Source organism: Salminus brasiliensis, chromosome 4 (genome assembly GCF_030463535.1).
Source record: "Salminus brasiliensis chromosome 4, fSalBra1.hap2, whole genome shotgun sequence".
NCBI lineage: Eukaryota > Metazoa > Chordata > Actinopteri > Characiformes > Bryconidae > Salminus > Salminus brasiliensis.
This window is the reverse complement of record NC_132881.1, coordinates 38,482,724-38,509,045: the sequence shown is the minus strand read 5'-3', so window position 1 is coordinate 38,509,045 and position 26,322 is coordinate 38,482,724. Positions and strand designations below refer to the sequence as shown.

The 26,322-nt window shown below is 39.9% G+C and overlaps 1 protein-coding gene across 1 annotated transcript in view; it reads right to left on the bottom strand.

Annotated features, from left to right (window-relative positions):
* Positions 1 to 6,490: 6,490 nt before the first annotated feature.
* The window catches only part of opn4a (opsin 4a (melanopsin)), a 36,118-nt gene continuing 16,286 nt past the window's right edge, over positions 6,491 to 26,322 (bottom strand). The window contains exons 2-11 of the mRNA XM_072677046.1: positions 23,812 to 23,954; positions 22,552 to 22,685; positions 18,024 to 18,227; positions 16,660 to 16,831; positions 16,334 to 16,495; positions 15,856 to 15,963; positions 13,635 to 13,830; positions 12,125 to 12,295; positions 8,495 to 8,560; positions 6,491 to 6,827 (exon numbers count right to left, since the gene is read on the bottom strand). Coding sequence (XP_072533147.1) covers positions 6,561 to 6,827; positions 8,495 to 8,560; positions 12,125 to 12,295; positions 13,635 to 13,830; positions 15,856 to 15,963; positions 16,334 to 16,495; positions 16,660 to 16,831; positions 18,024 to 18,227; positions 22,552 to 22,685; positions 23,812 to 23,954 — 1,623 coding nt within the window. The 3' untranslated portion in view covers positions 6,491 to 6,560. The remainder of the gene's footprint in view (positions 6,828 to 8,494; positions 8,561 to 12,124; positions 12,296 to 13,634; positions 13,831 to 15,855; positions 15,964 to 16,333; positions 16,496 to 16,659; positions 16,832 to 18,023; positions 18,228 to 22,551; positions 22,686 to 23,811; positions 23,955 to 26,322) is intronic.

The window sequence follows — 26,322 nt, the reverse complement described above, 5'->3', positions numbered from 1 at the left end:
TTCGCATCGCCACTATTGGTCTACATGTACCTGCGTCTACATCAACCATTGGTCCAAATGCGTCTCACCAGAGCTGATTGGCCTCAGCCTAAAAATATTTAAACGCAAATATATATATTTTTCATTTTATAATTTTTTTTTTTTTACATTGGCATGAAAACAAAAACATGTTAAATAAAATGTGGTAAAACTAACTTTTGTTTTTGCTTTTTTTTTTTACATATATTATTTAAAAAAACTAAAAGAATTGAGATGATTTAGCATTATATGCTATTAAGGTTATTTATTAGTTTTGATAAATGAGTAAATGTGTATGCATTAATGTTCATTCGCATTGTTGCATGATTTTAGAGATATCTGACTTCCTCCTAGCCTCACACATACACACTGCCACAGTCCTACAGCTTAGGCCTGCTTGAAACAACCAGCTGCAACATCCTAATCACGATGGACGCCCATATGTCAAAAATATCCTCTATTTTAAAAACCAAAAATATGGTCACCCTACTTTTAACATCTGTTTCATCAGATGTTTTGCCTTTGCATCAGATGTGTTTCCCTTTTGTTAATAATATAGTTGTAACTTCAGAACCACAGCCTCACACACTTTTTAGCTCTGGAAAAAAAAACCATTTAAATGTGAGAATTGGTAAAATCCTGACTAAAGGATGTGTGAATGATAATGAGTTCTTCTGTCAGACTCAGCATGTTCTAATGGGAAGGACATACAGCTGCGTTCTCTTTTAGTCTTTCAAACCCGTTCTCTACACAGTGTCCTTGCAGCTGTTCTTGAGTTCTCGCCTGCTTGGAGAATGGCTGTTAAGGTATTTCATCAGTGCTAAAAACAAAAAGTGTGTAAAGAGTGTGGAAGAAATCACAATATCTTTTGTTATAGTTTCTTGCACCTGTTCGTGGCCTGGGTGTGTGCAGTGGAATCTGCTTGGTTCTGGACTTTGTTCAGAAAAGTTGTATTTCCTGATTTCACCTACACTGACCTACACTGACCTACTACAAACTCACTCTTATGTACATTCATATTATGTAATATAACATATAACTTGGTCCTTAATGTCCATTTGTTTACCTTAAATGGGCACCCTGTGTAGAATTGCATGTTTGCTAATTTTCAGCTAGCAGCTGGAATGTTAAGAAATGTGGGGATATAAAACTGTGATCTCTAAAGCGATAAAGTCAAATCCTTCAATGCAGTCAAATCCTCACAGCAATGTTCCAGCACCTACATGTATACACATTTACATGTTCCAACATATAAAACCTTGTCAGAAGACAGGCTGTTAGTGTAGTGAAAGGAAGCAGTCTCCATACAAATACCCATGATTTTAAAAGAAACTAATGATGAGCAGGGATGAGTAGGTGTCCACAAACACAAACTCAATGCTTCTCCTTCATGTTCCTTCAGACACTGTTATTATGGTCTGGCAATTTAGGGAAAAGCTGCTTTGGAACAACGTCTATGGAGTTAAAGAACAGCTTAATCAGTAGAACTACTGTACATCATCCCTCTACATCATCTAACATCCTAACCCTAGTCTTGGATGCTCCCTTAAGTTTTCAAGGCCCCATCACACTTGATTCAACTAATTCAACTTCCCTAGGTTGATTAAAGTACGTGTGTTAAGAAAGGTCTTCAAGGCTGTGTTTTGGAAGCACTGCCCATGAATTTTACATTTGCTCTCCATTACAGCTGGGATTGCTAAGAGGTAATACTGCTAATAACTACATTAAGGGAGGAGGAACATGCCTGAAGCTCATCCTCACAATCTAACGCCATAAAAATTCCATCTCTAATTTGTTTACATGTCTATTACAACGCCTTCGCAACTTTCCTCCACCCCAACTTTTCTCCTCCCTCAATATTTCATGTCTCTCATTTCTGTCTCCACACTTCAGAAGGGCGGACTGGCCTCCAACCATCAAACAGAAGCCACTTGAACTCCAACCCAAAGTTCTATGTGTTCTCCCCCCTCTGATGCCATTTCCTGAAGACATGGTTTGAACTAGCAAATCAGCACATATTCACAGTTCTCAGATGCCTCACATAAATAAAATCCACACATGAAAAAATATGCAGGCAGCTTGTATGAGATGTTTGGATATGAGGAAAATGCAAAAATGACAGATGTTGTCATCCCACTGTGATCCAGCAGATTGTAGATATGGGTTCTCAACCACATCTACAGTAAGATACAAACTTTCATTTGGAGTCTCTGAGCCAGCGTGATCTTGAGTAGTCAGCTTATTCTGCTATAGCCAGAGCAAAATGTGGTACAGCTGCCTGTACAGCTCTCTGCTGCTTCAGAGCAAGTTGCTGAGCACTGTTTGCGTGACAGGCTTAAAGCGCCATAAAAGCTGTGGATATCCTGCTAGCTTAGATGCCTCAGCTCTGCACAATGACCTCAGGCCGCTTTACTGCTGCTGCGTTTGGACTGATGCAGCCTGCCCTAAAAACTTTAGCAAAATATAACCCTGAGCTCGAAATGTAAAACTGAAGGGCAGTGATAATAATGTCGGTGGTTCAGGTTGCTTCAGGCCTTGTTGACGTAAGGCCTTCATAAAGAGGAATTTAGACACAGTGATTCAGTTCACACTCTGGCCAGAGGAGGTCAGATCTGCTCAAGCTGTAGATTCAGCTTCACCATCACCAAAAAACCTTGACTTTTCCCTCAAACATGAGCAAGCTTCTGAAATGCAATGTGGAAATACTCTGTATGTCTAAATGTGGACGCCACTGCACACACACAGCTTGTCTAGTCCCTGTTGAGAAGTAATGCCAATAGAATAGGACTCTGTAGAGCAAATAAACATGAACCTATTGGCACTATGCCTAATGGGCTAGAGGGGTATAAAGCTGTGGAGCTGTGGAACCGTGTTGTCTGGAATGATGACGCTCCATCCAATACTTTTGGGATGAGTTGAGAAGTTTGGGGTTGAGGTAGGGTGGTGATCATCCAACATCAAGCACAAAGCATCACAGCACAGTCACTGAATGCAGTCAAATCTTCACAGCAATAATCAGAAATTGGAAACTAGAAACTAAACCAGCAAAAGCAGGATAAACTGTGTTTAAAAACATTGATGTCTCAATACTTTTGTCCATTTAGTGTAGTTTAGTTATAGTTGTTCATTGCTGGTGATGCAGTGGTGTTAAATCCTCAGTAAGTATTCATGTTAATGTTCTAGATATATTGCTGAGAGCAATAATAAATGCTAGGTGTCTTAGTGAGGTTGTGTGTGTTGGTCTTTTCTGAATAAATGCTGGGTCATGTGGTAAACCAGCAGCCTGTTTGGCATACCTGGAGTGTTCCCTTCCATCCTGAGCACTTCTAGATTCTAGCTGATGAAAACATCAAATCAGTGTTAAAATGGCTGTTGACAGCCAGCAGCACAGAGGCAGGGAATGAATAGAAGTTGAATAATGGTGTTCTGAATGAGCCAGCTGAAGTCTGAGAAAGCTTGCCCATTCTGCGAAGGCCATCACTTTGGTCTCTCTTTAATCTAAAAATCAATCATAGGGATGAAATTCAAACCATTCCATTGATCTGTTTCTGCAGAGGCATGGCGTGGAACGAGTCACATCCTTTTGAACACTCTCATGTGTCTCTTGCTTTTGCAAGCTTTTGTGAAGTCTTCCTCTCCAGGTCTTCACCTAGGGGCTTTCATACTCATATGAGACAGATCTGCCATTCCACAATTGGGTCTGCGATTAGCGACCAACCTTCTACAGCTATCTACAGCGTAAAGGATTTTGGTTGCCATCAATAAGCTTCTGGCAGAATTCTGGTTGGATATTTGACTCTTCTTGGTGGAACTTATCAGTTTGTCCAATATGTCGGTTTGCTGGCACAAGCCAGACTTTTAAGTACAGAGTTGAGGTCAGGACTAGCTTACATTAATGTCTGATATGTGTTTGGGGTCGCTGTCCTGTTGAAATACCCAATTGCGTCCAAGTTTTCACTGTCTAGCTACGTCCACATAACCCTGGTGTTTTAGAGCCACTGAAAACATTTCCTAAAACATAGTTGGAAGCGATGTAGTTTGAAAATGCTGGGTGGTGCGTTGAGGTGGTCCTCCTCCATTATTATTGCTTTCACTCTTTGCATTGTACCATTTACACTGACAGCAAAATAGGCCCAGAGCATGATGCTACCACCACCAGGGTTCTTTGTCATGAATGAATGAACATTTATTGCACTTGGTTCTATATAGAACTCCAGCAAAGTTATATATAGCACCAAATGTTCAATATAGAACCGTATAGAACCGTTTTCCCTTTTGCAACAAGAATTTTGATTTAAAAATGTAAAAAATGAATGGAAATTTGGTTTTAACATCTGACTTCTGCATGTTTACAGTCAAATCCCAAAAATACTCAGGAGAGAATGTAGCCTCTTAGCTTTATTTAGAAAAATAAAAAAGAACCATGACATTAATAGAGCATTGGTAATATATCTAAACTAGTCTTTTCAATTTCTTCTCAGTGTTTGATACATATTCTCATATACATACATATTTACTCACCATTACAGAAACATACAGACAAGTAAACCACACAGTAAAGAGAGAAAAGCTAGGAGACATGGGAGTGACCATTACTGAGCATTTCTTTTCCCACATTCTTTCATTTTCTGGAAAAAAATAAAGTACAAGACAATAAATACAAAAAACAAGAAGCAAACATCTAAAGAAAAGCCATTCTAAGTGGTGTTTCACTATAAAAACAAATGTAATCAAAATAACAACCAATAATTTAACAACACAGCAAAGACATTGGTAACATAACAGGCTAATTTTGTAGGATCATGTGTCTATTTACATAAACACCATCTTAGGAATAGAGAAAAACTGGGATCATGGGGAGTTTTCCTATTCGGTGGTGAACGCTGTATTGGAACTTCTAGCCACAGTGGATGCCCATGGCTCTTCTAATCCAACAATGAGAAGTGTGTTTACAATATTGTCCCATTCTAACAAGGTATAGCTGGCCTGTCCTAGTTGTGAGTTACATAAATGATATGTTTTTTTTTTAAACATTTTTAGCTATACTGTAAGTCATTAAAATAAGAGAAGCTGTAGTGATCGTATGTTACCTGGTGATCAAGCAAGCATGCTCCTTCATGTTACTCTCATGCAGAAATAAACAACTGGTTTTATTATATTGTGCTCCAGTGCTGTAGGTTAATCGACGTATTATTGGATTATCTAGCCGGTCATGAAACTGTTACTTTTAGAGAATCACAAAAAAGAAACAAAGATTATTAACCTTTTGAATGCTAGGTTTACTCTTTAGTTTTTAATCCCACTGCAGAAACTAGCTAACTAACTTATTTGGCAGCCATTAAGGTTATTATTGTGTGGAGTCCCACAAGGTTCTCTTTTAGGGTCTATGAAGCTAGCGTTAATTATGACAGTAATGTAGTTATGAGAGTGAAGAAATAAAGAGTGCAAGACTACATACAAGGCGTGAGGGGTTAAACAAAAAGTTCAAACACAAATGGAAATTACAAAGCACACATTCAAATAGTCAAACCTGAAACCAGTTTGAGTCTCCTGAGGGGTAGTAACATTAAGAAAGGGTCAATAAAGCACAATAAAGGCCTTTCTGGCCTTCAGGGAAACATATACCTAAATTTAAAAAATATAATTTAGCAGCCGAATGGCCTTCAAAATAACATTTTATGCCTTTTTTTCATATTAACGACCTCTTTTGTTGTTTAAGCCGTTACTTTGACCATATTGACGTTTGTTTGCTGTCTATACATTCAGCCAGTATGTTGGAGTCAAGGCTGATTTGTTTTGCTCGTGGCTTTTCACCTGGATCATGGGAAAAGAGAGCAGGCCATGGATTTTCAGCCCAGCAGGGCGCAATCACCACCCATCGAGTCACCGCGGGCAAGCAGCTTTAAGCGGCTCAGCTCGACTAATAGAACAAAAAGCTTCAGTTCTGTCTCTCTAGTTTCATTCTCTATGAGTGAGAGAGAGAGAGCATCCAGCAAGTGGATACAGTACACTGACACCTCGACTCGAGTAAGATTGACTAGCATGACTGTAGCCTTGTTTAAATGATAAACTGACACAATCTGCAATACAGTGTATTCCCCCAAATAACCTGTCTTTAAAACCAGCATAAAATAGAACAGAATAAAATTGACTGTATATTAAATTTCCCAAGAGAAGAGGAGAATCAAGATTTATCAAACAAATCAACACTTAAATTATTAAATAACTAAATTATTATACACTTTAATGAACCATCAGCTGCTTTTTACATGTGTGAACATTTAATGACAGAATGACCAACAGAACAGAAAAGGTCAAAAATGAATTGGGAGAAAATCTTGTAATGTGGACATACTTTATAATACTTTACACCCTCTCCTGTAAAGTTACCCTTTTTAAAGATGTAAAGTTTGTAAATGCACTAGAAAAAGACTTCTTCTGGCTTAAGATGTAAATTATTATTGGAACATAACTTTACCCTCTAAAATGCAGACTGGTCAGAATGGTCAGAGCCCCTAATGGTGAGAGGTCGGACAGTGGGTTTAGTGAGGGAGAGAGGTTTGACTGTGAGCAGAGGCAGGCGAGTCAGCACCATTCGAGTGGAGTGCTGTCCCCTGCTGGACCCGGCCTGCTGTATCTCTGGAAGTGGAGACCGCCCCAATGCTGCCGTTGGAGGTGCGAGGATGTGCATTGCGGCAGTTGGACCTCACAGAGGCCAGGAAGGGGCTGGTTTCAGAGGTAATGACGATGCTAGGAATCCGGCCAATCATGCCTCTGGAAATCATGCCATTGTCTGTGTTGTCGCCACCCTGCCAAATACAATTAACATTGCAGAGCACATTAAGACGACAACAGTCATACGTTAACATCATAAGACCGGTCTCTTTCCAAAGGGACAGACCCACCACCAAGCCTAGTATAATCATCCATAATCTTACACAAGATCTATGATGTAAGCATATGTGCTGTGCGAAAGTCAAGGCAGACATGGCAGACATTATATATTAAGTATTTATCTCAGCAGACAGCTTTTCAGACATTACACCGATCTGCCATAACATTAGTACTATGTGAAATATCCTATAGAGGATAAACATTGATTATCTTCATCTGCAGTGGCATCCGTCACGGGTCGGGATATATTAAGCAGCAAGTGAAGAGTCAGTTCTTGAAGGTGATGTGTTAAAAGTAGGAAATATGGACAAGCATAAGAATCTGATCCACTTTGACAATTGTAATGGCTAGATGACAGAATCAGAACATCTCCCAAACATCAGGCAGGTTTTGTGAGGTGTTCCTGGTTTGAAGTGGTCAGTACCTACCAAAAGTGCTTGAAGAAAGGACAATCGGTGAACTAGTGACAAGGTCATGGGTATCTAAGGATCATTAATGTGATCCATGGAGGCCTCACCTCACAAATTACAGGACTTTAAGGATTAGATGCCTTAAAAGGCCTTGTGGAGTCCATGCCTCGAATGGTCATCTGTTGTGGCAGATGGTAATGTTATGACTGACTGGTGTATGCTGACTTATATAAATGGACTGTATTCAATAAAACACTAATATTAGAATATTAGAATAAATACAAATAACATAATAAAATGTAGTGATGAGTTTTCCTCATCATTTGAACCCTGCAGCTGCTCTGTACACTGTGTAGTGAATTGTAGAGGAATGGACCAACAGAAATGCTTTCATAAAAAGTTAGGAAGGTTTTTTCCTTCTCCTGTAAAGTTGCTATTTTGGAGATACATGTTTTTCATTGGACAGTGACAATATCCTAGGCTCTGCTTAATTATGTTAATTCAGTTGTGCTGGTGATGGAATTGAACAAATCTGGAACAAGGTTTGCCCTCAAACTAGGCCAGAAGATACAAAAGTTCCTCAATGATCTTGTAATTTTAACACTGTAGATCTGCCCTTACATTTCTGGAAACGCTGATTCCAAATTTTTGAACAGAGCTGTATATGAATACTGTCTCCTGAACCCTCCTTTATCTTTTAAATGGAGACAAGAGATGCCATAGAAATATATTTTCCAATGATACTTCATCAGTTTGATTCAAGAGTCATGATATTTGTGATTGGCTCTTTAATACCTTTCAATGCTAATATGACTTCAGAAACACATATGTATCCTCAAATTTCTGAAGTTTCTTTTGAGTACTTTCTCTTCCCCATTCTAGTGCTCTTAATCCACTGATGGTTCACTGTGTGCCAGCCAAGACACGGCGCTTCATCAAACCTATTAGCAGTGAAGTGTACACGTGAGAGAGAAAAGGGAGTAAGACTAGACTGAAATGAATGGCCGTGACATTGTATTCCAATTTGCCTTTAAATCCATGACTAGGATTTATGCTAGGAGAACAGAGAGTGCAAACACTCGCCGGAAAGAACGCTGCTCCATCTACATCTGCCACTGGCACAACTGGCTTGTATTGATGCCAAAAGTAATTGTATCTGTAGCACTTACAGCAGGAGCGAAGACACGGTCAGCATAGGTCACTGCAGCCACAGACACGTCATCCAAATCGCTGGACGTCTGGCAGGGTAATGAGAAAATCCAGTCACTATTCAGCTCAACACATGATTCTTCATGAACTTTCTTCATCATTCTGACTTGTCTGATAATTGCTATGAATGATGTCCTTAACAAACAGTGTTCATATAGCCATCATCACTGGCACTGATTTATGGTCAGTCACTTTTTATCAAGCCTATACAGTACACTATAACACTCCCACTGGCCACTTTAACAGATTCTTTATTATTGAACAACAACCATGTTCTCAATCAACCCAAAAGACTCAGAAATATCAAAGCTTAATATTTTTGGAAGTTGGAGTGGGTTTTTTTTAGATTTGGCTATCTTAGGAGGATATCTGTTTGTGCAGGTAACTATTACTGTGCAGAATTATTAGGCAACTTAATAAAAAACAAATATATACCCATCTCACTTGTTTATTTCCACCAGGTAAACCAATATAACACAAAATTTAGAAATAAACATTTCTGACATTCAAAAACAAAACCAAAAACAAATCAGTGACCAATATAGCCACCTTTCTTTACGATGACACTCAAAAGCCTTCCATCCAGAGATTCTGTCAGTTGCTTGATCTGTTTACGATCAACATTGCGTGCAGCAGACACCACAGCCTCCCAGACACTGTTCAGAGAGGTGTACTGTTCCTCCCTGTAGATCTCACATTTCATGAGGGACCACAGGTTCTCTATGGGGTTCAGATCAGGTGAACAAGGGGGCCATGTCATCATTTTTTCTTCTTTTAGACCCTTACTGGCCAGCCACGCTGTGGAGTATTTGGATGCATGTGATGGAGCATTGTCCTGCATGAAAATTATGTTTTTCTTGAACGATACCGACTTCTTTCTGTACCACTGCTTGAAGAAGGTGTCTTCCAGAAACTGGCAGTAGGTCTGGGAGTTGAGCTTCACTCCATCCTCAACCCGAAAAGGTCCCACAAGTTCATCTTTGATGATACCAGCCCATACCAGTTCCCAACCTCCACCTTGCTGGCGTCTGAGTCTATGTCAGTTATGTTTCTTGTTCAAAGGTGGTCGTTTTTCAGCCTTCCTTACCTTGTCCATGAGTATCGCACACCTTGTGCTTTTTGATACTCCAGTAACGTTGCAGCTCTGAAATATGGCAAAACTGGTGGCAAATGGCATCTTGGCAGCTTCACTCTTGATTTTCCTCAATTCATGGGCAGTTATTTTGCGCCTTTTTTTTCCAACACGTTTCTTGTGACCCTGTTGGCTATTTGCCATGAAACGCTTGATTGTTCGGTGATCACGCTTCAAAAGTTTGGCAATTTCAAGACTGCTGCATCCCTCTGCAAGACATCTCACAATTTTTGAGTTTTCAGAGTCCGTCAAATCTCTCTTCTGACCCATTTTGCCAAAGGAAAGGAAGTTGCCTAATAAATAAGCACACCTTATATAGGGTGTTGATGCCATTAGACCACACCCCTTCTCATTACAGAGATGCACATCACCTGATTTACTTGATTGGTAGTTGGCTTTCAAGCCTATAGAGCTTGAAAGGACAACATGCATAAAAAGGATGATGTGATCAAAATACTCATTTGCCTAATAATTCTGCACACAGTGTATATAGTATGTAACTACATGCTGAAGATGCTTTTGACAGCTTGAGAGATGGTGAAGCTGTGCCGGGAACAAAAGCAATGCTGTGAGCTGCTTCTGTCTGCTGAGTTAAGTGAAGAGCACTTCAGGATAACATACATGGCCTTGCTCTGATCTCACTAAAGCATGGCAAGACAGCTGTCCTTGCCATTATGTGAAATTCATACAATAATAGAAATGGTCCAAAGGTACAACAACAAAAGAAATCTAGAATTTCACCAGGCTTGTGTGCTTTTATGCTCCGAAAAGAGTCATATTTTTACACAACCATTTTCCAATCTTTCTTTTTACTTTTTAGTAGGCAGGCCATGTACTGTACCTTTAAAACAATTTAAAGATAAATGAGCTCTGTTCTGATTGGCTGTCCTGCACTGTGTCTCAGAGGTAAAACACTCAAGCTGTGTTCGAAACTGTGCCCTAATCACTCTCCCCTACATGCGAAAATCCAGATTACTATATAGCGCATTATTATAGGGGACAGAATTTGACATGGTAGTGAACTATTTTGGACACGTTGTTACGAGCTCAATGCTGTGAGACAGCAGAGTGTCGCATAAACAGAGAAGCTACCGGAAATCTTCGAACCAAACAATGCAATGAATTCTGGGTATTCCATGTCCATTAAGTGTATACTGTTTGTACACAGTGCATTATGATTGAAGTCAACAGAGCTCAGTTTCAGACACAGCTTCAGAGAAGTTCTGTCTGAATGGGCGGGGCTAAATAGATGAAGTAAATAAAGAGTAGATGAAGATTGTAAATTAGTTGGATCTTGTGACATCGGAGAACCAGTTTTCACAGCTTAGTTTCCATTTATGGAAGGTAAGGTTACAGCAGAGGTACACTATATGGACAAAAGTACTGGGACACCTGCACTTTCATTGTTTTTTCCAAAATCCATTTGGAGTAACTGTCTCTACTGCCCAGGGAAGGCTTTCCAGTCTGGGGCATTGCTTTGAGGATTTAATTGCATTCAGCGACAAGAGCGTTATTGAGGTCAGGATATTGGATGATCACCACCCCACCTCACCCCTTCAACCCAACTCATCCCAAAAGTTCTGGATGGAGCACCATCTATCATTCCAGAGAACACAGTTCCACTCAATGCTGGGGGGCTTTGAACCCCTCTAGTCCAAATCTGGCATTAGGCATTCTGCCAATGGGTTCATGTTTATCTGCTCCAGAGAGTCCTATTCTATTGACAATACTTACTCTACAGGGACTAGACAAGCTGTGTGTGTGTGTGTGTGTGTGTGCATTTGCACAACTGTGTCAGCAATGAGTGCAACTTAAAGTAGTTAAATTCATTCATTAGAAGGAGTGCCCACAAACATTTAGACATATAGTGTACATAATATTACAGCTTCAGTAGCTCTGTTTACATAGAAATAGAACTTTTTAAAGAAGGATACAGGAGCCGACCCTGATATTAGGATCTTGGGATTGAAAGAAAAAGACGTGAGTAGAAAACTTCACGTGTAATTGTGTCTGTTGGAAGGATTGGCTGACGCTAATCTTTGAGGGAATTTGAGTCGTGCGGGATTACGTCACAGAATGTGCTCAGATGGTGTGGGTTTCATTTGTTATGGTTTTCAGGGGAATTTTCTCATTCAGATAATAATCTATATCTCTCCATTTGTTAAAAGATTTGCCAGTAAAGCACAATCCGACCTGTATTTACACTGCAGTCTGTACATAATTACACAGTGGCACATTTTTTTGTTATTTTCTCTACCAGATCATGAACTTTAAACTAGATCACATTACTTTAGCACTTTTCCTTTTTTCCATTTTTTTTATACATTTTCCCATGCCCCGTAGATGATGGGCTTCTACTGCCAAAATACAACTCTGCACAGACTTTTCTTACATAACCGAAATTAGCAACGTTTACATAACAAGCTTCACACACAAACACACAACCCCAGCTTGTGGTCACCTTTTCAAAGATGCCAGAGTCATGGTTCCTGAGTTTGGATTTGAAGCTGGATGAGCTCCTCGGTTTGAAGTCCGGGAGTTCAGCTGTGTCCTTGCTGATGTCGCAGGACACCTGCCGGCTAGCTGGCCTTGAGCTCATACTGGACAGGTCAGCCTCTGTGTCGGTCCAGCCCTGGTGGAGAGCAAAGAACAAACTAAGTAGATACAAGTAATCAACCCCTGTAAAAGTCATTGGGTTCGTCTAGATTAAAAATTACACTTTGGTGCTGTTTTTTGGACAGAGTTCATGTTGTGCCTTATTTTATTTTAAAATACTTACTTAAATAAAATTATTGTTTTATTTAAATCGACATAATAAAGCATCTTTACCTTGAAATAACAGCTTTAGAATCATTGTGATGCTCTACGGACTGCGATAGGAAGCATAACATCACTATTGATGCTACTCTAGGCTCGACCCACTGCTACTGCACTATGTAACTCTGGGGTAGCATGTAGGACAACGATCACGAAAACCCGTGTATACTTGTGCAAAATCCTGTAATACAGTGCCTATACAAAGTAATCCCAAGTATTCAATACTTTTAATGTTTTTTCCCTTTTTATTGCTTTTATAAATGGAATAATTCATAATACGTTTGCTTTTTGACAAAACATTTCCCCAAAAAATGTCAATTAAGAAAATTATATAATGTAAAATAAGTGATTGCATAAATATTGTGGTGCTACTAATATCACAATTAGAGAAAATTAGATTACCTAAGTGTAGTGAATGCATCTCATGTATAAAGAAATCTATCTGGAAGGTCCAGTCATTGGTTAATCAGTATTCCTGGCTACAAATACACCCTGAAGACAAAAAGACCTCTACACAACTCGCAACTCAGAAAAAAAGGTTATTAAAGAGTAAAACAATCCAAATCACTGGACATTTAAATCTGCCTACAGCAGGCCGTCCTCACAAACTGGGTGAATATGCAAGAAGGAGACTAGTGGGGGAGGACACATTTCATTCCACATGCTTCTTTCCCAGTTCAGTGACTGTTCTTTATGTCTCCGCATGTCCATAAATGCATTTGTAAAGCATGTGCTTAAGAAGTGTCTCTGAGGTGTAATTATGCTTCCCAACTGTATGGGGAACCCTGGAGCAAGCAATAACATTTTGCTTTAAGAAGATTTTGCTTTAAGAGGAATATGGTTTGCATAAGTATCTAACCCTGTGGAAGCTCCAAGTTTACACAGATAAAAGATGTGTAAACAAGGCCCTACCAAAGTGAATGCTGGCTTATAATTGACCTTGACCTGTAAATCATTATCAGACACCCAGTTTGCCTCCTATATGTATTGCATGTGTCTTTGTAGGAAGGCTTATCTATTCTTTCCCTCTTACACATCTCTAAGGCCTATTTAATTCAATGAATTGTCCTGTGATTTGTTCCTGGCTCAAGTTCCTGGCTTAAATATCTACTTACTGAAGCCACACACACAGTCTGAGATGGCAGCACACTTACAGATTCACTGTCGGAGGCAGAAGAGAGGCGGGATTTGCCAGTGCTGGTTCTGCGGAAGTTTCCAGAGATGTCCGAGGTCTGGCTAGTGACAGTGGAGCGGCGAGTTGACATGAAGCTACTGTGGAGGGACTGCAGCTCTCTCTTAGGAATACACAGCAGCACACGCAGGCAAGGAATGTACTTCGCTATGGCCAGTCTGAAACACAGCACACAGCAGACACAGCACACATGTCAGACATTTAAGGACGGTTAAGGACTTTCATCTAACTTGTGTATGTTAAGTATGATCAATAGAATGGTAGAGTAGTAAAGCATTCAAAAATACAAAAGTTGTATCAGTACACTAGATACAATAAATCCTTTACACAGGCAAAACAAGCTGGATGTTGATAGGTCAAATGAGCTGGTCCATGAACAGATCAAATGTCTGCATCTCAAGAGTACTATGGTCGCCTTATTGTATTGTGTTTAGTAATGTCTAAGCTTAGAGGTATCTTTGAATTATTAGTCTATTCTAACTAGCTAAGGTTTCTTTCTTGGGTAAATAGCAAAGCACTTTGTAAGTCGCTCTGGATAAGAGCGTCTGCTAAATGCCGTAAATGTAAATGTAAATGTAAATGTGAGCTAACATTGATGAATACTGTAAAAAAAAGAATCCAGGATGTTCAGATTTACTAGCGCTTTAGAGGAGTGGCTCTTTAGGTTAGTATGTGCAGGTTCAGGTTTGCCCTGGTTTTAATAAATCACTCTGTGCGCTTGAATTAACATTCAGGTTCATTACAGCAGTCAAAATGAAGTGCAAACCCTGGAGTGAAACCTTTGTACACTCTCTTCTCAGAAGTGATCATTACGTGATTAAATGATTCAGTAAACCAGACTCACATTGATGAAATAAAAAAAAAGGTATGGCAGCTTTACTCAGGTGTTCACAGATTCATGTGATCAACATAAACATGACTGTATTCAATTTTGGGGGTTTTCAATCTCACTTAAAGCAAGCTTAACCCTTAAAGGTCGAGAATAGTTACTTTCCTTTTGACTGCGTGATTTCAATTTAAATTATATTAAATATTTATATATATATATAAATGATTAAATCTCATATTAAAACAAGTCATACCAATGTAATGTAAGGACAGAAATATGGTCAACTGTAATTTGTTGTTTTTTATTCTTTAAAACAGGATATTCTGCACAAGAATAATTTTGGATATGGGTCCATGACATGACATGCAGAATCTCTTTTATGGAAATGCAGTTTGTGATGCAGTTATTGGGCAGAAACACCTTGTTGCTAAGAGAGGTCAACAGATAATGGCCAAACTGGTTCAAGCTGACAGAAAGGCTGACAGAAAGTAATTCAGATAACCACTCATCAGCAAAACAGCAGAAGACCACATTGGCATCCACTACTTTCAGTCAAGAACAGAAAGCTGAGACTGCAGTAAGCACAGGCTCAGCAAAACTGGATAGTTAAATATATCCAAATAAATATGTCCAAAACTGGACATATAAATATATGTAGCCTGGTCTGATGAAAGTGGATTTCTGCTGAGGCACCCAGATGGTAGGGTCAGAATTTGGCACCAACAGCATGAACACATAGATCCAACCACCGTTATGTCAACAGTCCAGGCTAGTGGTATCTTGTCTTCCCCACTAGGGGAAGAATTTGCTTGGACTCTACCTATTAGTGAAAGGATCATTCTAGTCTTAGCCCCATTCTGGCTCTACCTGATTTTGAATACCAAGCTGTTAGAGTGTGTGTCCCTTCATGGACACTATTTACCCAACTGCTAATGGCTGCTTCCAGCATGATAATGCACCATGCTTCTGGAGCTGTGCGACATACGCACTACCTGCAGGCTACCGCGTTGTCCCACTTCTAAGTCAGCAGACCTGAATCAAATATTTAATCATGTCAACATTGACCAGAATCATAAAGAAATGTTTCCAATGTCTTTGTGAATTTAGGCTGTTTTGAGATCAGAAGAAGGTCGTACCCAGTATTAGTATTGTGTCATGAAGTATAGTGTTCCTAATAAAGTGCCCAGTGTAAGTAGCATTTGTATAGGTAAAGTCTTAAAAGGGTAATTTTGTCATTTTATAAGGGTAATATCAAATGTCAAATAAAATATTTTACATATATTTGCATTTATAATTAAAACATTTATAAAATTAAAAGCTATGCATAAACAGTTGAAGGATCTTCTATTTTTACCTGTATTTGGGGTGGGTGATGGCGTAGATGATGGGATTGTGGATGGCTGAAGCTTTGGCTATCACAGCAGGCACCGAGTTCATATATGGAGTTAGCATATCCGCATACCTGTGAGAGGATGCACAGAAAAATCCTTCTAAAACTCACCAAGAGAGTTTACCAAGAAAACCTTCAAATGTGTGTTGTGCAATAAATAAAAGGCTGGTAAAGGCATGTGTAGTGTAAAGCCTTGACACACTAACATTGTATCCAATTTAGCTTGTGAGGAGGTAGGCTGGACATTGATTATTTCTGGCTGACTTCAATGGAACACAGTGGATTTGCTCCTATTGTATTTTGAGCCATGTCTATCCACCAAACTAAATAACGTTTCCCCTTTGAAAGGGACTAAAGCAACGGTTATAACAATAACAGCACATTGTTAGTGGCTGCATGCATTCATGAATACACAGGTAGGCGTGAAAGTGTGAGTAAATACCCAGCAAAAGCTGTCAGGGCCACAGATGAATAGGGAGACCATGAGAGGACATAAAGAAGGATGACAATCAGGGCAACCTTAGCCATCTTCCACTCACTCCTCAGCCTATGGAATTTCTTAATTGTGTCCCTGGTGTTGTTCCCATTGATCTTCTCCACATCTCTTTTACAGACACAGAAACATCTCATTAGACAGAACCTATTCTGGTCAAGAGTCCATTTAAACAAAAAACTGAGGACATGGTTGTGGACACTTAAGTAATTCACTTGTCCTCAAGGAATGAAAGCAGTAGTTCCAGGAAGAGTGCAGGGCTACAGCCTACTCACTGGTTAGTGATGCGGATGGCGCGGAAGATGAAGAAATAGCAGTAGATTATAACAATGAGGGGGATGAAGAAGACAAAGATGAAGAGGAGCATCGTGTAGGCCCGTACTGAAGGGGTGAAGGTCACGTAATCCCATGTACAAGAAGTAAGCAGCCCTTCAGGGACATAGGCACCTATTGAGAGACAGAGACAGTTTTATATAGAGAGACAGAGACAATTTCGTGGAAATAGGAACCTCAACCCATGATTTTTCAGTGAAGGACACACGTCTCTATTCCTATTCTCTCAGTGATGAAGCCTTATCAGACCTGGAACAAAGCCGAACTGGAGCGCTCCAAATGCTGCCTCTTTCTAACTAAAGGAACCCAGGCATAACTGAGGGTGTTCTTTAAGTGTGCAGCAGAAATGTCAGGACTTTCATCAACACACAATTTGTCTTCCTTCCTCACTCCTCTCTGGTGAATAATGGTGACATGCTGATTGGTTGAGACAGAGAAAAGGAGCTGTCAAAAGCATTTAAAGAGACAGATGCCCTTCGCACAGTAATGAAGGACATGACTCTCTTAAAGAGCTCAGTGTAAGAGTTCAGTGCATGGGACCCAAGGACAGAAGGTGCTCCAGGGGATAGTGGACAACTTTCTGTCCAGCTAGCATCCTTATGTAAAGACCATGGTACAACACTACAACCTGGCCCACCTGGACCAGGTCATATATCATGCTATTTCACAAATCAGTACTGGAAAAGCCATTATTTAACTCTGGCTGTGAAAGTGGATACCTCAGCTAGTCATGCAATCAGCTAGTTTAAGTTGCACCCATTGCTGACACATATGTGCAAATGTACATACACAGCTTGTCTAATCCCTGTAAAAATGTATTGCCAACAGAATAGGACTCACTCTAGAGCAGATAAAGATTAACCTATTGGCACCATGCCAGACACCATGTGTCAGACATGGGCTAGAGGGGTTGAGCTCTGGAATGATGGTGCTCCAGCTATTACTTTTGGGATGAGCTAAGGAGTTGGGGATGAGGTAGAGTGGTGATTATCCAACATCTTGACTTCACTAATGCAATTGTCGCTGAATGCAATCAAATCCCCACAGCAATGCTCCAGAATCTAGTACACAGTCTTCCCTGGACAGTAGAGACCATTAATCAAACAAAATCAGGATCAAGAACTCTTTTTTTTGTCTCATTTTTAAGGACGTTCGCTGCTCATATCCCAGTGTGCTCACACAGTAAGGATTCAGGGATGAACTCTCCAGGATGGTAGATCTACAGCACATACTCTATGGCTTCACTCTACAGCACATTTTTGGCACCTTTCTTTTCTAACTCATCTCAGACTCCCCCAGTACTCACTCCAGCCAAAGAAGGGGGGCAGGCTCCAGCCCAGAGAGTAAGCCCAGGCACAGGTCAGGATCAGCAATGCTCTTTTCTGGGACAGCACGCCGATGGAGGCCAGAGGCCGTGTGATGACGAAGTAGCGGTCCACAGCAATGACCATGAGTGTGATCATAGAGCAGATACCAAACAGAGCTCCACAGAAGGCATACAGTTCACAGCCTGCAGATGAGACCGACAGAAAGCAAGAGTTTATATCATCAAACCACTGATTACACTGAACAACTTCAGGTCAGCATTAATGCTTTTGCTGTAGTACCCAACGCTGGTGTTGAAGGAGTGGAGTGACATATGGTCCCCAGGGCATGATTCAGTCTCTGAGTCAAAAGACACTGGTTCACTGGTCATTTCGGATAGTAAGTAAAAAAAAGACATCACAACCCCAGATTCCCATCAGTACCACTGTAAAGAAATCTGAGTATGTTTCTCTACAATACACCATTTCACTTTGAATCACTCTGAACACCTATGTTTACTTCTAAATCACAAAATTATCTAGACCTTTAGTTCAATCCGTTGAATTTCCTTTAAGATTAGTGAAGGCCGGCAGGTTAAGGGGTTAATACAATTACTTCAGGTCACAAAGGGTTTTATTATCACCTGATTAAATGGATACAAAATCATGTAAGGAAATGTAATCACTGTAATGGGAAAACATTATCTCTCCAGAATGGTAACATTTATGTATATTAACAGTTAAAAAATGCTAACACATTCCTTTGCCATTTCCTGTCTCCCTGTGCCCTGCTCTGTTTCCATGCAGAAATCCATAAAACGATTATTACAAAAAGCACAGTAAGATAAGAAGCACAAATGATGGCTGTGATGTGGTGATGAAGATGGAGACAACTGCACATCTTGCAAATATCATACTCTAAGCTATACTGTATTGTAGCAAGATAATAACTGTTCAGGGGTACTGGCAGGAGTCCACCCCAATGTTCTCAGCAGGACACATCGACTCCATAGAGCACAAAACATTTGATCATGGTTGAAGGGTTTGAAAAAGAGTGGGAATAACAGGGGGCAGAGGCCTAGGTCTTTGCTATTAGCTTGATTTCCAGGCACTTGATCCCAAAGTCAGGTCAGAAAGAACCTGGGTCTCGAAGCTCACCACAATCAAGTCAACAGACCCTGCTCTGTCTATCAAGACATCCTGTCAGATTGTATGAAGCTTTTAATTTTAAAGAGGGGGGCTATATGTAAAAAAAATCTTACTAGTATCTTTTTGGTTTTCTATATTATACGGACAGTGGGATGCTAGCATTACTGCTGCCAAGTGGGGTCTGGTTGGTCAGCTCATTGCCTATGTAAAGTCATTCCTCACTAAAGTCATGAAGTCCTATAACTGGTGCTATTAACAGCAACTGGAGTGACTTCATGGAATGGAGGTTTCCATTGGTCACTGCCATAGTGATTTTTTATCGCGGCTTCTATCATTCCACAGCCTGCCACTGGAGTGGCTGTACATAGTAGCTTGGATGTTTTCTATGACCCTCCAATAGAGCACCTCCTATTGGCTGGGTCATGTCCTGGATTGGCGATTTCTTTATATTCCAGCTTGGAGTCCTCCCATTTCAGAGTGACTGCGGCTCCAAGGCCTCTTGGTCTCAGTGGGACATTTTCCCCCATCAAATAAGGACTCTCTCTTGGTCAGTCAAGTGACTTTACACCTATTATTGTTATTATGTTAGATATGAGTAAAAGAAGCCTCCTGTACTCCCCCTACAATCGGGAAATGTGATTTGAACTTTGAGCCACACCTGGACATAACTTTTCTGGACAAGCTAAGAGATTCATTTTACACAAATATGATTTAGGTTCTGCAGTGTTAAACAGTTTTTGGGAGCCTTGTCCTGTCCACCTCACCAGAGTTACATAGTGCAGTTAGCAGCAGGGCAAGCCCGGAGTAGAATCAATAGAGGCACTATTCTCCTTATTTCTGGTCAGTGGAGCATCACAATGCTTTTGAAGCTGTTATTTTAAGGTAAATAGTGACGGTAAATAGTGTTGCTTCAAGATATGACAGTTTTCAGATCTAAAAAAAGGATTTCTCAATATGACTGAATAAATGCAATGTTGAGGTACCGCCAAATGCAGAGCGTCTGCCCTGCCGAGTGGATTATACTGTACGTCATGGTAATACATTGGGGGGCAGAGAATTATTCTGACTGTTCTCTAATTGATTGCTTTCAGGTGAGTCAAGCATGAGTAAGCCGCTGTAATGATTTTAGTGCTCTTCATAATTGTGTCCCAGTTTTTCCACATGAAATCTTGGGTGGCATCATAGGAGACAGGAAGCACGTTTCATTACAGCTTCCTTTATCGATTACGCTCCATGGATTTGGGTGACCTGCCTGTTTAGTTTCAGTTGCATGAAGCTCGTACCTGATCAGCAAATGAACTGGAGGGCAGAGATTGCGATCAGAGGTGAAATGAGGCCTCAAAGCCTTTACATGTCCAGAGTGTTTGCATTTATGGCAAAACCTCAGTGCCTCCATCACTCAAAGCCAGACCTGATGAAAGTAATTAAGATTTCACCCCAGATAAGTGCTGACATTTACAGCAGTTCACAACATCAGGAGGTGCTGCATTTCAATCACCGCGTTGTGTGTGTGACTCACACTCTGCTGCTACAACAGCAGAATCAAGGCCATCACAGTAACATTACACAGCTTTACAAGAAATCCTAAAGATCAGGGTGAAACCTGAACAGAGAGTTCCTGCCCTGACTGTCTGAGCTGCAGAATGGAAATTTAAGCTAGCAATTTTATCCCCAATGGAACAAAATATATTTTTCATTCAAAGCTGCAGGCTAGTGTTTTACATTTCTAAAGAAGATGTGTTAGCTTGTTTATATGTTTATCTGTTAATAGTTTTCAAAACTTAGTTTCTTTATATTCTTTTCATACCAGCTTAGTTTTGACATTTGGACACAGCACAGAGCAGGGAGGACCTGGTAGTTCTGAGTCAGTAGTACAGTAAAGTCCATCCACAAGCATGATACACATGACTGCTACATTATCTGTTAGTGGAGGACTGGGCAGTGTAACACTAATACTGTATACCATGGTATTAAAAATATTGACATCCTCGAAATGAGGACAGTATTTTAAAAGTATGACGTGCCACTGTGGGAGTTCATGCTGACCTGATTGACACTGATTGGTGATGTCATGCTCTGAAAATAGGTGAGCAAAAACACCAAGCCCACTAGTTGCTACTTGCTGAGTTAGCAATGCCAAGTTTGATTAAAAGGGACAGTAAGCAAACCTGGATGAACCAGCCTGTTTTCGACTGTGCCTAAAAACAGTCGAAAACACTCCTAAGACCAATCACTCGTCTTTGTGCTGTCAGGTATGAGGCTTTATCCTCTAAACATATGTTAGTTAAGACTCAGTTAGCTAAAATACAGTCTGTGTTGTGGTGTTTAGACTATTAACTAACTTATCTAAGCCTAAATAACTGCCAACGAGTTCAGAACTGGTCAACACTTGCATCAGTAGCTCGGCAGTTAGCCAATAGCACACGCTGTAGGTTTTAGAGCATTACTGAGCCACCACCAAACTTAACTGTAGGCAGGATGTACTTTTTAGTGTATGCTTAATACTTTCTTCTCTATACATCGACTGAAGACCCAGCTCTTCCAAGAGTACTTAGGCAAAGTGTAGTGTATGTTGAGTATTATGGTATCCATACTGATGTTTGTATTTAGTAGTATCTAAGCTTAGAGGTAACCTTTTCGATCCTAGTCTATACAAACTAGCTATGGGTATTTTTTAATAAACAGAGAAGCACACTTTTGTAAGTCGGATGAGAGCGTCTGCTAAATGACTTAAATGTGTCATTGTTGAGAGATTTCAGTGTGTAAAAAGTGGAACAGAGGTAAAAGGTGGAACAGAGGTTTTTGTTAAGGTCTTGAATTGATGTGAATTACTGATTTTGTTCCCTCTAAATGTAAATAATGTTTCACAGATTCATTTAAAATGTTTATCTGAGTTAAATAGAATGACTTCTACTTGAGAGTTTCTGACGAGTCATTTTTTTACAGTGTTGAAGGGTGAATTGTTGTGAAAACTGTTTCAGTGAAAACACAATGCCACTCATAACCCAATCACAGCGAGGCTCTTAAACCAGAATCTGCACTTGTCTGTTCTCTCAAGGCTTTCTGCTTGGTTCTTGTGACTCATCAAATGATTCATTTTGAGGAGCAGTACAGGTGCGGTGATAGCAGATAAATGCAGCCAGGTATCATGTACAGTTTGTTTACTTACAGCTGTAAATAAAAGAAAAAGCCCCTGGAAAGTCAAAAAGAGCAGCAGCAGAGACACTGTCTCTACAGAAGATTTTGGACAAGAACGTAAGATAGATATCCATGGCAACAGACACCCCAGCTATCAAATGTATTATGGCGAAAGATGATCAGATTCAGGGAGTGTGTGTGTGTGTGTGTTTGTGTGTGTGGGTGTGTGTCTGTGTGTATTACCTTTTTCTCCAAAGATCCATCTCTTGTGCATACTGGTAGTGAAGAATATGGGAGACTGAGTGGCACACATGAGGAAGTCTGTGATGGCCAGGTTTATGATAAACATGTTGGCAGGGGTCCTTAAAGTACGGCTCCTATAAACACACAGACACACACACTGAAGCCATTGGTTGGTGTGGCGCAACAGATAACACCACTACTTGTGGGCTACCATACCATGGGGTTCGATTCCCAGTCTGGGTGACTATGCTGCGCTACACCAATAAGTGTAGTCCTTGGGCAAGACTCCAACACTAAATTGGCCCACCTCTGTAATACGAGTAACCTTGTAAGTCGCTCTGGATGAGAGCGTCTGCTAAATGCCATAAATGTAAATGTAAATGCCATTGGTCTGCAATGAACTGTTCCCAGAGCTGTTGCCTGTCTTCAAACTTCCACAGATAAAACCATATCCACCCACATCTGTTATATTAATTTCATTAGCATTAGATTTCTATTCAGTGGCTATTACTGATGCATGTATTATATTTGTATCTTAACTAAATTGGCCAGTGCTTGTGCAGACATTTGGCTCACTGGCAGGGGCATCTATTTTTGTACAGAGTATGAGTATAGAAACATCACATCTTGTTTTGATATTAAAAAAACTTTACCTTTGAGGCAGCATCAGGATCTTTAAACAATGACTTACTATGTTAAAAATAATATGACTGTCATTTATACTATATATATATATATATATATATATATATATATATATATATATATACACTTACTATTGTGTTTATATATATATATATACAATGTCATATATACAGAATGACTTGTCATGGCTCCTGGATTAGCATACACTATATATATATACTTATTTTGAAATACCAAGTCAAAGTCTGGAAAAATAAGTCATTATTTTGATATTGCAGGTCATTATTGTTAAATAGTAGGTCCAAATATAGGCATAATAAAGAGTGAAGACAGAAGTCTTGGTAAAACTACAGTAGTTGCTAAAATAACACTGATTATTCCTTTCTGAAGGGTGGAGGGTGTTTATGTTAACAATGTGCTGCAATAAATAGGGAGGGGATGGCACAAAAAAAGCTTACACAGTGTCCTAACGAGCGTCCTTCCTTCTCTCTGGGATGTTCCAGATTTAATCCTTTAGATATTGTGTTTTTTATAAAAGAAAAAATGAACTGGATTTTATTAGATTAGATTAAGACAACTTGGACTCAGTGATCAACACCGCTAATTTCCTCTCACCTGCTGAAGGCATAGATGACCAAAAAGTTGCCCACCATGCCAGTGATGCCAATGGCCAAGATTACAGCCCCAATGGTGTAGTGAGCATGGTCTGGAACGTCCACTGTGGGGAAGGGCTGAACTGCCTCCTGCACCATGGCAATCTGCAAACACAGAGCAATTAAAGATCATTCTTTAGTCAGCATCATGCCCATATTAGAAACTCTGGACCACTGGGTCTGATAGATTTCCATCCTGATCTGGACAATCATACTTTTAACTGGAAAAAAGACAAAACTGTGGAACATCCTTTCTTTAAAAGGCTGAGCGACAGTGGGAATTAGTAATAAAGAAAAAAGGTAGCTGTTGAGGGTTAAATTCCAGGTTGCCAGTACACTAGCTTGCAAAATTACACCATGAGGACAAAAATATTAAGACACTGTTTCTTTTGAAAGCAAGAATATTTATTATATGCTTTTGTTGGTGTAAATGTCTCTACTGTCCATAGAAGGCTTTCTACTAGAAGCATTCCTGTAATGTGTAGCATTACAGTCAGGATTTATTGCATTCAGAAACAAGTAAGGTCAGGTTGTTGTACACTAACTACCCAACCTCATCCCCAACTTCCCAGCCCATTCCAAAAGTACTGGTGAAAGAGCACCATCATTCCAGAGAACACATATCCACAGCTCCACAGCTCAATTCTGGGGGATTTTTACCCCTCTTGCCCACAGCTGGCAGTAGCCATGGTGTCAACAGGTTCATGTTTATCTCTTCCAGAGAGTCCATTCACTCATTAGAAGTCCACACATAGTGTATGTTGGTAGAAATGAATAGGTATAGTGAATACAGATCCATACACACCAGAAGAAACTTTTTCCTTTCGTTGACCTATTTCAGTGTTCTGGGGAAAGGGGGCCCAGATGGAAATCATTTTGTGAAAATTTAAGACTGGATGTGATGTCTTTGATTTAGTTCTAACAGAAGGAATACGAGTAGGAGGAGCTGGACCAATTCCTTTATGAACATGCTACACTGGCTTCTACAGGCTCCTATGTTTGTGAATAGTAATTATATTCAGTAAACGTGGATTTTGAGCAGTCATAAACATCAGCAAGAAGAGCTTCCAAAAACGACAATTAGAGAAATTGGGCTTGAATATATAGGTAGACAATTCTTGCATAAGCGGCCTTCAAACCATCAACATAAACAAGTCATATTATGCTGCTTAGTACCAATCTACTAATTTGCGGTTGAACAACCTGATGAAGAGCCTTCCCGTAAATACTAATCAAGAAATACACTCAAATGAAACCAGAAAATCAGTAGATCTGCCCAAATGTCTAGGCCAATTAGGAAATCTCTCTGATGGTTGCAGACTAGAGACACTGAAACATTTATTTCTTCTGGAGATTCTGTATTTGTAAAGCTGTTTAGTGTACATAGATTCTGGTTTAAGTTAGAAGGTCAGACCACTTTTTGATGAACAGGGATAGAACTGAGAGATGGATGATGATGATAGGTTGCTCACAAGAGGGGCAGAAATGAGGTTACACTGAGGGTTAGACCACTCTTTTATGCACAGGCCCAGCTAACATGTCCATGTGGGGCCTGTATGGGTAGTCCAACCGGGAACCAGAAGGTTTTGTCCTCGGGTTCCATGTTGACCCCACATATTACATTATTTCATAACTATATTTTGTGAATTTTATCTATTTGTTAGCATCTGCCACGTAGGGAACAGTCTAGCCTTGTTTGTTTTCTTGTATAAGCCTAGACATCCTGAGAATGAGAGCAATATGCTCTGAATTGATCTCCAGTACATTCACCTCATCCACAATCAATACTCTTTCACATGTCAGATCATCAGCCCCATTCACACCTAAACTTGATCCTGCCTGTATCTCCATACCTCTTTCCACTTCTGTTTTCCACTTTTCCAAGACACAGCAGGGTGAATAAAACATCTGATCTGAGGTCAGTAACAAGCACAAAGGCACTTGTCACTTCCACGGGCATCCTTCAATGATGAATTCCTGGGCCCCTCCTCCATTACTGGTCAGTATATATACATATATATATATATATGTGTGTGTGTGTGTGTATGTATGTATGTGTGTGTGTGTGTGTGTGTGTTGGGGGAGTGTATGTGTGTGTGAGTGTTATTGCTGGAGCATCATTAGAAAATATGTAGAAAAGAGCTTTCAGTCTTTATACTCAGATTTACATTAGAACTGAGAGTTATATGATCACTGCTTGTGCTACACAACTATAGAAACTAATAAATGAGCTGCATATAGTGCACAAAATCATATAATATTATATAATATACTATGATATTATACACTCCATGATGTATTACTATGCCCCAGTGCATATATAGAAACTACAGTACAGTGCAGCCAATCAGTATTACAGGCACAATAACAATAACCAGTTAGTTTTGTTTCAGGTGAAAAAGAGAGATTGGAAATTGTCATGTTTTGGTTCCTACACTCACTATATGTCCAAAGTTCGACTTTAAATTGGTAC